A 15,354-nucleotide genomic window follows, 5' to 3' on the forward strand; every position below is an offset into this window, starting at 1 on the left:
GGATGAGAGGGAATATGAAAATGAACACGGACAATCCCCCCACCCTCATACCGCCTATGCCAAGCCAAAGCAGCTCAGGAGCACGTTCAGCCACAGACTCATGCAGTCACATGTCTCAGAGCGTTTAGGGAGCCCTGTCTTGCCAACAGCCATCACCCAGTAACTCCAACATCCACAGACTGTCTCGCAGATAAATACCGCTCACAGTCAAACTGTCCTACTATAAATATTGCTTATATATGTAGTGTATATATACACACAAATATCCCAGATATTATACACATACAAATAAATGTGTATCACAGTAGACATGTACACATATTTCACACAAATTTTTGCCGTCTCTGTTTTTCTATGATTCTACCATTTCTTTCCATTGTTCTAGTTTTGTCTTGTCTGTTCTGATCTGGTTCTGTTGTATGGGTTTATGAAGGTTATTTATGATGTTAACTCCCTGTGCTGCTGTCTCTTTCTGAACCTCCCCTATGGGATATCATTAAACATACTGTACATCTTGCATTATATATTTTCATATAAGCAAAAAAGTAGGTTAAACTGTTCTGCTGCAGGTGTCTTATAAATGATATAGTATTGTATCACATGTTTCTATTGAACAACAAATTGTAAATTGAAGAGATGTAAGACTTAATTTACTTTAGACTTTAATCCTCCTGATTATAACTTGATCCATGTACCTCATTAGTGTTACGAGTTATAACTGAAACAGACACCCACTATTGGAAGAAATATCTTTAAATGTCTATGTCCAACTCCTTCAAAAACAAATTCAAAACAATTGATTCTGACTTTCCTCTTGCATTGTCCAGCAAACAAACCCAGCAACCTTTTCTGACCTTTCTGAACGTGGGTCACAGTTTGCCAAAAGTCTGCATGTTTAACAGAGCCTGCGGACTAGCATCTGTGCACTGCTGTCCCTCACTCTTGCACATGATGTAGATGGCAAGAATAAGAATTGAGAGAGGCCCGAAGCCAAGGCTTTGTTTTCTATCGGGATGGAGAAGACTTAATGATCACTTTAACACGCGTGTCAGTTTCTAAAAAAAAAAAAAAAGAAAGGCCATTTCTACGGAACAAATGAGAACTTGTTTTATATTCAGCCCATAACCTCTGCGCTGGCAGAAATCTTCAGTGCCCTCAAGCAAACAAATGTTCCATCGTCTGCCTTTCACAAACCTTTAGATCTCTGTGAATGTCAGCAATATTATTCTCCTGCTCCAGTTCCCAATCTGGTCTGAAGGCCTGGCCGCAGCGCGCGGACCAAATCTCAAGGTGCCAAGGCGCCTGTGATGTAGCTCCTCACTAAAAAGCCAAGGCACAGAAGAAAAACACTGGGGCCGATCGATGGTCTGACTAGGCAAATATCAGGCCTGACCGTGGGGCTGCGACTCAAAGTGTCTGACAGACACAAATCATTCTGCCATGACAAGCCGAGCATGCTAAACGCTGATGAGCTTGTTTGAAAAGGTCTCACCACTTGGGATATTCAAAGTGCCAGCCATCGACAGCATGCGTTATTCATGAAAACAATCCCATTCTGTTCAGCTGGTTCTGTTAAATGTTTGCCACATCTTTAGTTTAAATATTGCTAATGAACATTACAATTAATAAATAATTAATGTACTGCTGCAGTATTAGTGATCAAAATAATCAAGTAATCACTTAATCAAGTAGATCGTTTTAAGTCCATGTGTTGAAGTGTTTAGTTTTAGTCACTCTTCATCTGCTCTCAGCACTCACAGTGAATCCAGCAGTTTTAAAGACTCAGTAAATTCCAACAAAACCTTGACTCCTCAAACCTCTTAAGTGCACCTCCAATGCCAATTCACTTAATTTTCACCTGACACCTAAGCTCCTTTAACTGCCTTAAGTTTATTCACACACAAAGATGTTTCACAGAGTAAAAATGCAGTCTAGGTGAACAGTCTGTTACAACCGAATCCGTCTCTCAGAGGGAAGAAAGGTACCGGATGCTGCAGGAGGCAAGAACTGAATTTCAATGTGAATGTGAACAATGTTGACTCAAGCGTTATAGAGTGTGATCTGAAAACACAGCAGTATTGAAACTACTTACTTTAGAGTCACCAGCGAACTGTAAAGCTCACATGTCATTCCTATTAATTAAACTGTAATGAAAATGACTTCCTGGACTTGTAACCAAAACCGTATGGATTTCATGGCTGTGCGGCTAAACTGGGAGTGAGGAACCCCAGATTCTGAACTCCCAATAAAAACAAACAACCTTTCAACAAACAGACCGGCAGACGACACGTATTTATTGTTAAATGTAGATTTATTCTATTATAGTCCTACATCTGTATTTCACCAGAAAAGATCAACGTGAACTTAACATCTAGGATTTTTTTCAGTCCTTGCATATAAATAATAGCTTGCGGGGTAACAGGTGATAAGGAGAGAAATCCGCCCACATAATAGGCAGAGCCAGCGGTGGTTATAGTACAATTAACATAAAGATATTCTGTACATGCAATATACCTTGAGTTTACGGTATTTATTAGGTACCACTAATGCAGTCTAATATCGACAGGCAATAAATCCTGTCTGTTTAAAGGTTAATGTTCACTTTTTATTGAAATAACTTTCTAGAAGAGAAGTTTATTAAATTCAGCGGCTATTCTGGGGGCTGCCATTTGCAGCATCACTCCCAGTATAAAGCTGCATGAATAACTCAATAAGCCAGTTTCATAAAAACATGTAGACTGTGAATTTCATGTAAGGACAAATTACATATTAGCCGAGAATTAAATAACATTGACCATCTTGTGACAATACAATGTTCTGCTGGGAAACTTCTGGACCTATCATTCATGTGGATGTTACTTAGACATGTACCACCCGCCTAGACCAGACCAGGCACCCCCACCCCATAGCAATGACACTTCTTGATGGCAGCAGCCATCCCCAGCAGGATGCAGCCTGACACAGGCACACACACAAAAACGGTTCAGGAACAACAAAAAAAAAAACATGAAAAACAGCACAAGGTGTTGACCTGGCCTCCAAATTCCATAAATCCCAAACTGATCAACTATCTGTGGGATGCACTGGAACAAGCCTGATCCACAGAGGCCCCTCCCCTCAACGCATAGGACCCAAAGGCCCCCACTACAGGACACCCTCAGAGGGCCCATGTCCATTCTCTGATGAGTCACAACTGGGCAAAAGGGAGACCTACACAATATTAGGAAAGGTGGTCATAATGTTATGCCTGATCGGTGTGTATCTAATATATTTTAGAAAGTTAAGTAAAATGAGGAGAAAATTCTAAATACTGCTATTGTATGTAAACATCTGTACTAAAAGAAGGAGAAATCCTTGGCTACGCAACTACAACAAACTACAGCCAGACAGTGTAAGCTGACCTCTCAGATAGGGTAACTGCCCACTGGAGCAGAGCCAGGCTTAAACGTCGTCCAAGCAGATGGTAGCGCCAGCCACACACGGCACACCAACACATTCCTCCAGCAGAACCAGAGAGATTGAGACATCCTGTAGTGTCGCCACCTGTTTTAGCACACTTCGCAATTAAACCACACTCGCAAAACTCTCTGCTCATCACAATGACTCATTTTCCCAGCTTCCCCTGAGCAGCACTCGGTGAGATTGTCGATGATTAAGTCCTAAAAGGAGCTTGAATTGTTCCTTTTTTTTATCCCCCCTCCCCTCTTCTATCTTCAAGTTCACCTCCTGTTTTGCCGCCCAACTATAAATCTCTTCCTGCTGTACTATCTCGCACACGACTCTAACCCTCCAGGGGATGCCGCAAAGAAAAGAAGGCCTGAGGAAATGTGATGAAAAGATCTGATGCGCTCAACTTCCCACGAAATACATTTTAACTCTGCGTTGCTTGAAAACACACAACGTGACTCAGGAAGTGCATGTCATGCGGTTTGATATCGATCATTTACTTGCTACCGTTTGACGTAAGCCCACATGAGATTTAGCAGTGACTCACTCTATCACATACACATTTGCTGATTTCCTTCACCGATGCTAAAATAACCATAACAACAACCAAACCAAATAATAGCTTACAAAAGGTAATTTATTCCTCCCATAATATGTTCTTTTTATTCATTGATGCTCACCCGTGAACACTGATGGACTATATTAGTCTATAAGGTGTGTTCTATTAAGTGCATTAATGGTGCTTTGCGTGCTGACTCAGTTGTGCAGCCAAGACACTTTGTGAGGACACTGGCCCATGGGACAAGATTGTGACGCGATTATTGCTGATGATGCTCGGTATGTTTCACGCTGATGTACAGTGTTTAAGCCCATTTTCTTCTTCACACGGGAGACACTTTACATTTACACCAGTGATTTCACATGTAGATGCTCATTGCTTTCAAAAGGTATATCAAATAGAATAAAGAAGCTGATAAGCATTAATACCTTGATGTAGTGCTCTAGCTGTGGGTAGACTCGTATCACGCTCAGGAGGATGGAGACAAAAGTCTTGTGGGGAAACGAGGTAGTGACCACATGTGTGACTTCGGGAAAGGAGAAGACGTTAAAGCCGGACGCTTCATAGCGCTTCAGGAGCTCCTCGTCCGCCTTGTTTTCTCCTTCGCTGAGAATACTGCCCGCGGCGTAGCGGCAAAGCGGTCCAGGCACCTATGAACAATGAGCAAAGAACCGAATGAGTCAAGATGTGTGGTAAAATTGAAGATGTGAACAATACAAACTGATAGATAAATCAGTGACGGGGCTCACAGACAGATAAAAACTCAGAATAATGTTCATTAGTTGTGTTCTTGCACAAACACTCTATGTAGTGCATCATCTTGACTCACAAACTGTATCTTCCTGGAAAAAAAGAAAAGAAGAAATACTCTGAAATGCCACCTACTCAGTCATGAAAACAAGGGTGCGTAATGTGAGGCAGTTTTGTGAGCACTGCATAGCATACATTAAGAGAAAAACAATGGGAGGTATGCAAAACAAACAAAAAAAAACTTCTTGTGATGTTAGCCAGGTGCCAAAGTTAAGGAGAAAATATGCTCATTATTCTGAGCTCTAATTGGAAGACTTGGAAGCGGTGCAATTACTGCACCTTCCTCTATTTTCAGCACTGTGGTGCCCGTTAAAAAAAAAAAAAAAAAAAAAAAAAGGAAGAAGGAGAACAGGGAGACGCTCATTTTCAAATGAAAAATCCTGGGACAGCCAAGACTTTCTACCCACTGTGCTGAGCTGAGCACCACTGAAGGCTCGTGCAATAAATAAGCTGAAATCATCCAATTTGTTCGTAAACCCATCACTGTGTTATACTTTAAGCACAGTCAGGTTGTCTGAGAAAGGCTTTTTTTTTTTTCTCCAACACACAATGCCAGTGATGGGTGGAAATTTGCTGTTCGTGGTGTTCGCAGTCCTCTGCAGAGAAGGCTAATTTATCACACATTCAAACTCTGAAACACACACAGAAATAAAGGAGAAGGAGAGGGGGGTGGGCTGCATATATTTCTGACCTAAGCTTTTTCCAGTATAAGTTAATATAAGTGTGAAAGAAGTAATTTATCTTGTCTTGTACTGCATAGATTAGATTATATTAGATTCAACTTTATTGTCATTGCATGTAATACAAAATGCAGTTAGGCAACTTTGACCATTTTCTGATGAATTCTGATTTTCAGAAGCAGTTTTTAATCCACTTCTATATTGAAAGAAATGTCTTTACTTGACACTGTGACCATTTCGGGGTCTTAGCAAAGGACTACTCTTTGTAATTTCTCAATTTTCAGTTTGAGCAAGGCTGCAGGGGAAGAAATAACATTAAATTCAGTCTGATGAGAAAAAGTGTCATGTTAAGTGCATTCTAGTAATTTTGTTTTAATCAAGCATGAACAGAAGTACTTTAGCTTGGTATCGCTTTTCCGATGCTGACTTTATTCTTATTCGAGGGCAGTTCTCAGTCATGATGCAACAAACACGCTATTAGTGAAAAGAAATGGGTAAATTTCTGTCAGGAAACATTTGGAATAAGGTGTGGTTACTTTAATGGTAAACCTAATCAAGCTCTGGGTGCTCTTCATCAAATGTGAACACACCCTGGATAAAAACCTACTCTGCAATCCAAATCAATAATAGTGACCCTCTCTTAAATCAATAGGAGAGTCAGGCTTTGGTGAGAAGAGAGAAAACATGGTAAATTATTGACCTAAAAAAAAAAATAAAATACCTGTTCCCAATGGATTTGAGATAGTGAGTAGTTCAATCTTCAGTAGTTAATCTTGATGAAAGCACCACAAACACATCTGGGAACATTTACACATGATTATATGCTTTGGTTGTTTTGAGGGCTCACAGCAGGGGAGTCTGATCCAAGTGGATTTATTAACCATCACGGGACTGCAAGCAGGGAGTCCAGAACAAAGAAGCAACCACAAAAGCACAAATCTCTGCCCGCATCCTTTGTTTTGCCCCTCTGCACTTATCAAGACACAAGTGTGCTGTCTTTTGATGCTTCTTCAACACACTGACAGCCCGTCTGAAGAAAAAAGTTCATCACAAGGAATCACGTCTCCTTCTTCTGTCTCTGTTGCACGTCAGCCGAACCGGCTTTGGTGAGGCACCAGGGAAAGAAGTGCAACTGAGAATACAAAGCATCTTCCATCTGCGCTCAGATTCAGAGGGGCTTACATTTTAAATGTTTTAATGTGACTTTCTGAAAGGGCGAGTGGAAGAGAGGTTTCATCATTCACCGCAAAGACCCACAAGCGATACTGATACAGATTTCCTGACCAGCCCCTCCTCCGTCTTCCAATCCCACAGCTTTCATCATATTGTGACACAAAAACATTGGTCCCTGAAGATGGGTAGACACATGTGTCATTTGGCCACTATTTCACTTGTCATCCAGCTTTTTACTTAGACAATCTATGTCTTGAGGATTGCAAACCCCTGACCCCAACTGCTTACTTGGAATATCAAGTTTGACAGAATACTATATCTTCCAACCCTGTTCTCTCCCTCTGACGAATGCCGGACTCAGAGGTGGAGAGCTGCAGGGCAGAGGTGAAGTGGGCACACTGGGTCAGAGAACCCCCCCCCCCCCCCCCCCCCGCCCCCCCGCCGCGGAGGGGAAGGGCTTGGCGAGAGGGGCCCACAATATGTGTTAGCCGTTTGAAGGAGCAGACAGAGCTGCACCAGCCCCGTATCCATGGCAACCATCTCAGGACCAGCTCGAGTCCTCGTTGAGGTCTTTTGTTTCTCCAGAGGAAGTGATTAAAGGAGGTAAATGTGAGAAAAACCGAGAACAGAAGATGAGACTTAGCCATGCTGACACTTACACTCTTGTCTGCTGCACTTTTGATCCTTCCCATCCCAAATATCTGTGGACAGTGTCTTACTATTTAGACCGCAAATTCCAGTCCTCCTATCTGAGAACCTCTCTCTCTCTCTCTCTCTCTCCCTCCCTCCCTCTCTGGGGCTCCTGATGCAGGGACTAAACGGCATCCTGAGGCTCGGACGTTAATGAGCTGTGATCATTACGCCAATTATTCCAACTTAGATCAGGACTTGGCTGTTACTGTGCAGAGGAACTAGGACCCACTGCTAGCCTAATTGCTGGCTTGGGAAAATGAGGATGAGCACAACAAAAGGGTTTTAGAGAAAAGCTGGGAAGAGTCCATCACTAAACTCTGGTTACATTCCATCAGGTTGTTCTGTATCGGGCTGTGACAGGTTTTAGCAGTGTCCCTTAAGTCAGTGCTGTTCAAACGAAGTCCTGAAAACGTCTGATATGCGCATATTTGCAAATATCAGAACTGAGTGACCCTAACACAGGTGATATTGTTATTTCAGTACCTCAGTATTCTTAATTGATCATTTGATAATTTCTAGGTGTGACTATTGGCGCATCCATGTAGCATTTCATCCAAAATAAGGGCACAATATGAGAGAAAGAATCATTATTAAAAGCCAAGCAAGCTAGGCATACACTAGTGTACACAATAGGTACAATAGTGAAAACAAGGGCATTCTAATGAAGGTTATGGTATTCAGCTTTTGTTGAAAATAACTTAAAGAGGTGCTGATACGACTGTCTTTCCGGTTTGGTACTGTGGTTTGTAGTACAGTTTAAAAGAACCCTAAACTACATCCTCCAAAATGATCTTACAGTTGAATTACAACCTTTCTTATGCCGTTTCAGCATGAACTCAACATTATAACAGTCGTGAAGGTGGATTTAATGCAGGACTGTTACACTGGAATGCATGCATTTTCACTAGTGTACCTAATGAACAGCCTGGTGAGTGTATATAGACTCAGTTGCCATATCATCAGGTACACCAAGCTAATGTTTAATCCTTTCCTTTGAGGTGGCTACAATATTTAGTTAGTTAATTAGGTGCACTGTAAAATAATAACTGTCAGATCCGTGATCTTATGAATGTGGAAAAGCCATACATTGTTACAGACGCTGCAACCAGGTAATGTTGGCTATATTGGCTGAATTTTATCTTAATAAATGACTTAAATGATTAACTGAATATCAAACTATTGCCAATTGACTTTCCCAGCTCTATTGCATTGTATAATAGTAGCTTGAGACTCGCAATTCAGTATGAATACGACTGCAAGTTACATACAGCATTGTAAATTCAGCTGGTGAATATTTCTAAAGATCAAATCTGTCAGGTCCCTGTTTTCCACTTGTGTAATTTAATTCTTTGGAACCTCTGTAGTGCAATAATTTCTGACTAAACATTTCAATGTGCTGCTCCTTGTTTCATTCCTTCTTGGTCTGGTAGAACCTAATAAAAACACGACTCACGTTGCACTCACAAGCACCACACGGTTGCGGAGACCCCGGAGAGTGTGCAGTATTAGGTATCAGGAAAACAGATCCAGCAGATATTATTGCGTGCTGCTTATAGGAACTGAGATTTTGGGAGGAAGGAGTTCACATGAGGAACAACCGTAGGAAAACATCTGAGAAAGCTCCATCTCATGAACAGCATTATTAGCAACATTGGGATGACAATAAAGGAGTCAACATCAGTTCAATACAGATTAACACCCTTGATCTGTATTGGACTCTCACCATAGTTTTTCTGGAGTTAACTTTTATTTGATAATTAATATTTCAAAGAGCCTAATTTCTTAAAATGCTGCCGTTTTAGCCTGCGACACTTTCCGTCTACAACACTGTCACAGCTCAGCTACTATCAGCATTAATGCAGAGATCCTTCTGATTTTCACAACTAGATGCTGCTTTTAAACCCCCACGCTAATGAGACAAGGCAGTCAGCTCACTGTCAGGGGCTGAGTTCAACATAACCAGCCTGGAAAGTTGTGAGATTACGTGAACAATGATTACAAATGCACTACAATCCAGTTACATTGAGCCACTAGCACAGCAGTTATACACTCTAATGACTCACTTACACAGTAGCACTTTTAAAAACAACACATCAGAACACCTCATCCAGTCAAACCTACTGTATACTGTATACAAACATTAGGTAAATTAAAAAAATGAACAATAAATCCCCCTTCAGGACTATTTAATGTTGAGTTTAGTTTATGTTTAAGCAGCATTGAAAAAAAAAAAAAAGATGGTAATTGAACTATATGATCATTTTGGAGGATGTAGTTTGTGGTTGTGTTAAATTCGACTGTATTAAACACAAAAGTATTTGGTTGTCTGGTTATTTACTCTAGCCAACTGACTATAACAGGGTTGTCAAAGTAACAGAAAGTACAACAGAACACAATTTAGTGTACTACATATGAAACAATAGCCCTTTCAGTTATTTTTATTTATTTATTTTTTTTTGAAAACACACAACACCATAAACCGTCATGAAGATAAAATTTAAAGTGGGACTGTTATTAATTTTTACTAGTGAGTGTGTGTTGTTATGTGTCATTCTGAGGTATCTGATTGACACCCTCTCTGCTATCACCAATTACCATACAAGCATGTTGCTGCAAAATCTTGAAAGAATTTAACCAAGCAGATTAGATTAGGCAGATCTAATTCGAAGTACAGTATACAAGCAGATAAATCAGTTCTGTACGGTATTTGTAATATCTACTGTTACAATGTCCTGTGAAAATGACACCAATATTATTAGATTCAATTCCATAGATTGTTTATATATTGTCAATGAAATAACAATGAAAATATATTTTATTAAGCAATTGTGTGTGTATGAAATTCCCCATAGAGTCTAAAATAAGCTCAGGTTTGTAACTATATTGCAGGACCTTAAAAGGGCAATCCAGTAATGCATTTGGATTACACTTCATCTGAACCCACAAAATACACCCTGTCCAGATGTGGCATGATAATACTCAGGGGAAAACACACAAACGAAATCTGTTAGTCCTAACAGCCTCTGAGAAATGCTGAGGGGAAAGGGAAAATAAACATTTTAACGAGATGAATCAAATGAATTAAACCATAAAGCTTTGAATAAAGGCTGAGAAGTAAAAGGTTCATGCTCAGCCGTCTATTTGTATGAGAATGACATCATCGCCATCTAGCGGTCATCTTCATAATTTAGTTCACATTTTTAAAACATCTCATAATTTCTAAGCTAAAATTGCTAAGCAAGGTGCTAAAAAACATAGGTGAAAAATTGCTAACCTACTCATGAGTGTTGTTTAGTGGATATTTACCTTTTTAGGGTCATCATAAAATACTCCAATACATGCAAGTCCTGGCCCAATACACGCAGACTCCTTAAAAAGTTGCGCGCTGGTTCTGTAAGGTCCTTTTTTGAATTTGTAGGCGAATGTAATCTTTTTTACGGGTGGACGCCCAGTTAGGACAGTGATGTCTGAGAGTAGTCCCGAATACAAAATGTAACCGGCCAGTGTTAGAAGACTTAAGAGGCTAACGACCGCACACAGACTGAACCAGTCTGGCATGGTAGCTTACCAACAGGCGGAGCAGGTACCGTTATTTAGCTGCTACCGTACACTAAACACGGCTTTATTTGTTCTAACAAGCTGACATGTTTGAGACAATATTTTGTCGCTTTCCTTTAGCACTTGTTTTTGTCTGAAATGATTAATTTCACTACGCGGCAACAATAAAGCAGCAGATTGCACATTGCACAGGACTTCCTGGAACGTACCATTTACCCGGGCCACGGGGGTGTGCGTTGTTACAAATAATTTGTAAATCTCTCAGAAAGAAAACATGTCCGTGGGAAATACAATTTTATAAATCACATTTACTAGAAAAAAAATAGTGGTGTATGCGTTCACTGTCAAATTTGTACAGCGCCTGTTTGATAAATCTTTATGCACGTTATTGTCACTGTTAATATTCAACTTTTTCACTTACTCTGAATAGAGTTCAAAGCCGGGGCAAATACGGAATTCAGGGCGATGGTAGTGAGTGACAATAATTTGTTAATTGGCTAATAATTAATATCTATTGTATAACTGTACACTACAGCACAGTACAGTACAAGCTTCCTTGATAGATAAATTGACACATTGTGAGCCATAGCTGATCAAGAATGGCAACAATGACAACATAGAGCATTATCTGTAGTTACATGTTAATTATTTTTTGCAAATGAATAATAATGATTTAAAAATAAATAAATAAATAACTGTTTGCGACAGTAAAGCTCGGTAAAGCCACGGGGGCGTGTTATCGCAATGCCCCGCCCATAAATATCGTAGAGGCTTGCCTTGAAGTAGACTTGTAGACAGAATAAAGATAAACCGAGTGTCTCAAGTCTGCGACTTCTTGAACCAGTTCTCTTCGGAATTCATAAGAATGTCTGGGAATCTGAAAAGGTTTTACGACCTGACAGCTAAGTTGCTGTCCGGAGAACCATTCAACTTCTCTTCACTGAAGGGGAAAGTTGTTCTCATTGAGAATGTGGCGTCTCTATGAGGAACAACAGTCAGGGATTACACTCAAATGAACGAACTGCACTCCCGCTACTCCGCAGAGGGGCTCGTTGTTCTGGGTGTACCCTGCAATCAGTTCGGACATCAGGTAAGACCACTGTGTCCTTGTATATGATATCACATAAGTCTACGACTGAGTGTGTGTTTTCAGTTTTTGAACAGTTTGGTGAGCCTTTACTAAAGTTTAAAACATGAAGAATGCTTCAAATACTCCATTATAAAGGTCCTGCATTCACAATGTTACAAGGAATAATTATCAATAAGCAAAGTGTGCTCAAGTATTTATATGCAGCTGAATTGTGATGAATGGTGTTATACAAATCAATATTAGTGAATTATTACTAACTGAAGCATCTTAGATGCAACCGTGAACAGCTGGAATACTATTGTCTCATATTTTTCATATTTTTTATGTTATATCTGCCTAATAACCAGTAACTTCCTGACAAATGTGGTGAAAGGTAGTCTACAATTAAATGCAACTGTTACTATAAGAATACATTAGCATAAAATATAAATACTCCCAGTACAGTACTATTATATCTTAACTACACTGAAGTAAATGTGATAATTTACACCATAGGGCTTATTTTATGAGACTAAATAAACACCCCACTGTGATGCTCTTTAATTCATTAGACCATGTTGGTGTATTTTTATAACAGGAGAACGGCAATAATGATGAAATCCTCAGGTGTCTGAAGTATGTCCGTCCAGGGAATGGCTTTGAACCAAAGTTCCAGCTCCTGGAGAAGGTGGATGTGAATGGAAAGGATGCCCACCCCTTGTTTGTCTACCTGAAGGAAAACCTCCCCTCCCCCAGTGATGACGCTGTGTCTCTCATGAATGATCCAAAATTTATAATTTGGAGCCCAGTGTGTAGGAATGACGTCTCCTGGAACTTCGAGAAGTTCCTGATCAGTCCTGATGGGGAGCCTTACAAGCGCTACAGCAGAAAATTCCTTACTATTGACATAGAAGCAGATATTAAAGAGTTACTTAAGAGGGCCAAGTAAAAATGTGCTACAACACACTGAAGGTGACTGTTAGGATATCAGCAACAGCCACCCTGACAAAAGTGATTAATCAGCAGACACAAATGTTTGCGGTATTTTATCTTTAATTCCAGCTTTGCGGCTTTGAGTCAATTTCAGCTCTGCTAAGGTTGAGATATTTACAGTTCATACACCATGGTTGTTCAGTCTATTTACTGAATGAAAAAACTCCTTGAAACATGTCTGTGAGGGGAGTTTCTGATGAAGATGTAAAAGTTGGACCCTACCACTGTGTATAATTGCAAATGTTTTCAATTGGTACACTTTGAGAAAAAATAAATACGCTATATAGTATCTGTGCTGTGGTCATTTGTATGAATACATACAAACAAACAAACAAATACTTTTATTTAAATATTCTTCAGATATTAAAGTATGGAAAATGCAGGTAATTTGTGTGAACAAAAATTGTTTTTTACCCTTAATAAAATTTACAACAATAATACAATCTTCCAGCCCTTATCTATGTGTGGCTGTCAACATTGTGACCTCAAATCAAGTGATTTGTGTCGTATCAAAAGCTTCTTAACTTGCGTTGCTGTACATCTAATTTTAACTACTTGACGAGTTATTAAACTGAGTTTATGAGTGGACTATTTAAAGTTAGCTCCAATGTGTGATTTCTATTACTACTACTTGTAACTAGAAGCAGAAACACAGCTTTCTGAGCAGTCAAGGCGGTGCTTCCTGGGTGAAAGCAGAGGAGCTATCCTGAACGTTACGCCAAGCTGCGACTCGTCCAACATGGCCGGCCAGGAAGACCCAGTGCAAAGAGAGATTCACCAAGATTGGGCGAATCGAGAGTATATAGAAGTCATTACGAGCAGTATCAAGAAAATAGCCGACTTCCTTAACTCGTTTGGTAAGCTCTTATTTGTCACTTTTAGCGACGCAATCGCATATTGACTGGGTAGCGAGATCAAGTTAGCTGGTTGAGCTAGCTGTTCGGATGTTGCTAGCATTGATGTTGATGTTTTTCAATGGCCACTCCCAGCTAGCAGTTAGCTTGGTCGTTCGCCGTGAGCTTGTTATTGTTGTTTTGTAGGATGATGACGACAATTTTGGTGTGGAAGTGTTTTACATCTTGCTTTGCTTTTTAAGTAATATTGGCTGCTTGTCAAATGTCAAAATGTTGAATTCGGTTACAACTGTATTCGACAGCTAACAGCTACCGTGATTGCTAATGCTAGTCTTCCCGGTGTGATAAACACATACCATACTAGCAACTGCAGAGGAATACGAACTGAATGACAATGTGTTCTCCGAACAGTAGTTGCCAACAGTGACACTCTTGTAGTCGACAGCACAAGCCACACTGAATGAAATGTCACGATTGCCAATGGTAACATGCGAAATACAATATCTCCCCATCAGATATGTCATGTCGATCTCGTCTGGCCACCCTCAATGAGAAGTTGACGGCGCTGGAAAGGAGGATTGAATATATCGAAGCGAGAGTAAGTATGCCACGACAATCAAATGTATTAGTGTGCTTGACTACTTATGACTGATATAACCATTCAATTATTATGTATGTCAAAACAGGTGACAAAAGGAGAAACCTTGACCTAGCTTCCATCATGGAAATTCACAGCATCCTCGACCTACCTGCCCACTTCTCATCCTGATTTTTTTTTTGAGTAAGTGTGATGGACTCCACCCTCCATTTTTGGGACCACGTGGACCATTTTTATATTATGTGGCTGAGTTTTGTGTTGTTTTCTCCCATAACACATTTGTATACAAGATCGTCTTGGAGTGTCAGTGACTCAAGCGTCATCAATGTTACAGAACAAATCTTCATAAGTATTGGTTTTTAAAAAATATAATCTGGAGCTAAATTATAGATCTGGAATCAGCACAATTTGTTGACCATCACTTAAAATACTTATAAAAGGGAAACATTCTTGTGTGCCAAGTTGAGCAAGTAATTGTGGAGTCACCTTTATTAAGGACCTGCTTGTACAGTGAACTGTTTGATGTTTTGGAATTTAAATACTGTAATAAATGATAATCAATGGTCTTGTTTCCTGTTGCTGCCTTAAAGTCATATTTAACTGTGTTGGTGAAGTACATTGTCATATTGAATTTGATCTAGTTCTCTAGAGCACTGAACACTCAAACTGAGCAGTCACAAGCATGAACAAACATTTACAAACATGGAGACAAGCTGTTAAGCATAAAGTTTATTATATAGATCAGCTTCTTGTTTATACAGTTTTTGGTACACATGATGCAAGAATCCAAGTAAATATTGTATGAATAAGAAGCTATCCTGCAGTACAAAGTAAATAGGTACACTGCAGTATAAGTAAAAAGCCATGTTGCAGGGAAATATATCCAAAAAAGTTTAAAAAAATAAATAAATAAATAAAAG

The 15,354-nt window shown here is 39.7% G+C and overlaps 3 protein-coding genes across 3 annotated transcripts in view; 2 read left to right on the top strand and 1 right to left on the bottom strand.

The window, feature by feature from the left end:
• Positions 1-11,149, bottom strand: part of tex264b (testis expressed 264, ER-phagy receptor b) — a 30,110-nt gene extending 18,961 nt beyond the window's left edge. Inside the window, exons 1-2 of the mRNA XM_084542787.1 lie at positions 10,669-11,149; positions 4,435-4,656 (exon numbers count right to left, since the gene is read on the bottom strand). Of these exons, the coding sequence (XP_084398913.1) occupies positions 4,435-4,656; positions 10,669-10,920 (474 nt within the window). The 5' untranslated portion in view covers positions 10,921-11,149. The remainder of the gene's footprint in view (positions 1-4,434; positions 4,657-10,668) is intronic.
• A 557-nt stretch (positions 11,150-11,706) lies between these two features.
• LOC311487053 (glutathione peroxidase 1-like) lies at positions 11,707-13,271 on the top strand. Its single transcript, XM_084543152.1, has 2 exons — positions 11,707-12,010; positions 12,588-13,271. Exons 1-2 carry the CDS (start codon positions 11,786-11,788, stop codon positions 12,936-12,938), a joined length of 576 nt encoding a protein of 191 aa, XP_084399278.1. The 5' UTR covers positions 11,707-11,785; the 3' UTR covers positions 12,939-13,271.
• A 323-nt stretch (positions 13,272-13,594) lies between these two features.
• Positions 13,595-15,135, top strand: brk1 (BRICK1 subunit of SCAR/WAVE actin nucleating complex). Its single transcript, XM_084543153.1, has 3 exons — positions 13,595-13,839; positions 14,352-14,434; positions 14,523-15,135. Exons 1-3 carry the CDS (start codon positions 13,722-13,724, stop codon positions 14,547-14,549), a joined length of 228 nt encoding a protein of 75 aa, XP_084399279.1. The 5' UTR covers positions 13,595-13,721; the 3' UTR covers positions 14,550-15,135.
• Positions 15,136-15,354: the final 219 nt, after the last annotated feature.

This window comes from Chelon labrosus (assembly GCF_963514085.1).
Source record: "Chelon labrosus genome assembly, chromosome: 4".
Classification (NCBI taxonomy): domain Eukaryota; kingdom Metazoa; phylum Chordata; class Actinopteri; order Mugiliformes; family Mugilidae; genus Chelon; species Chelon labrosus.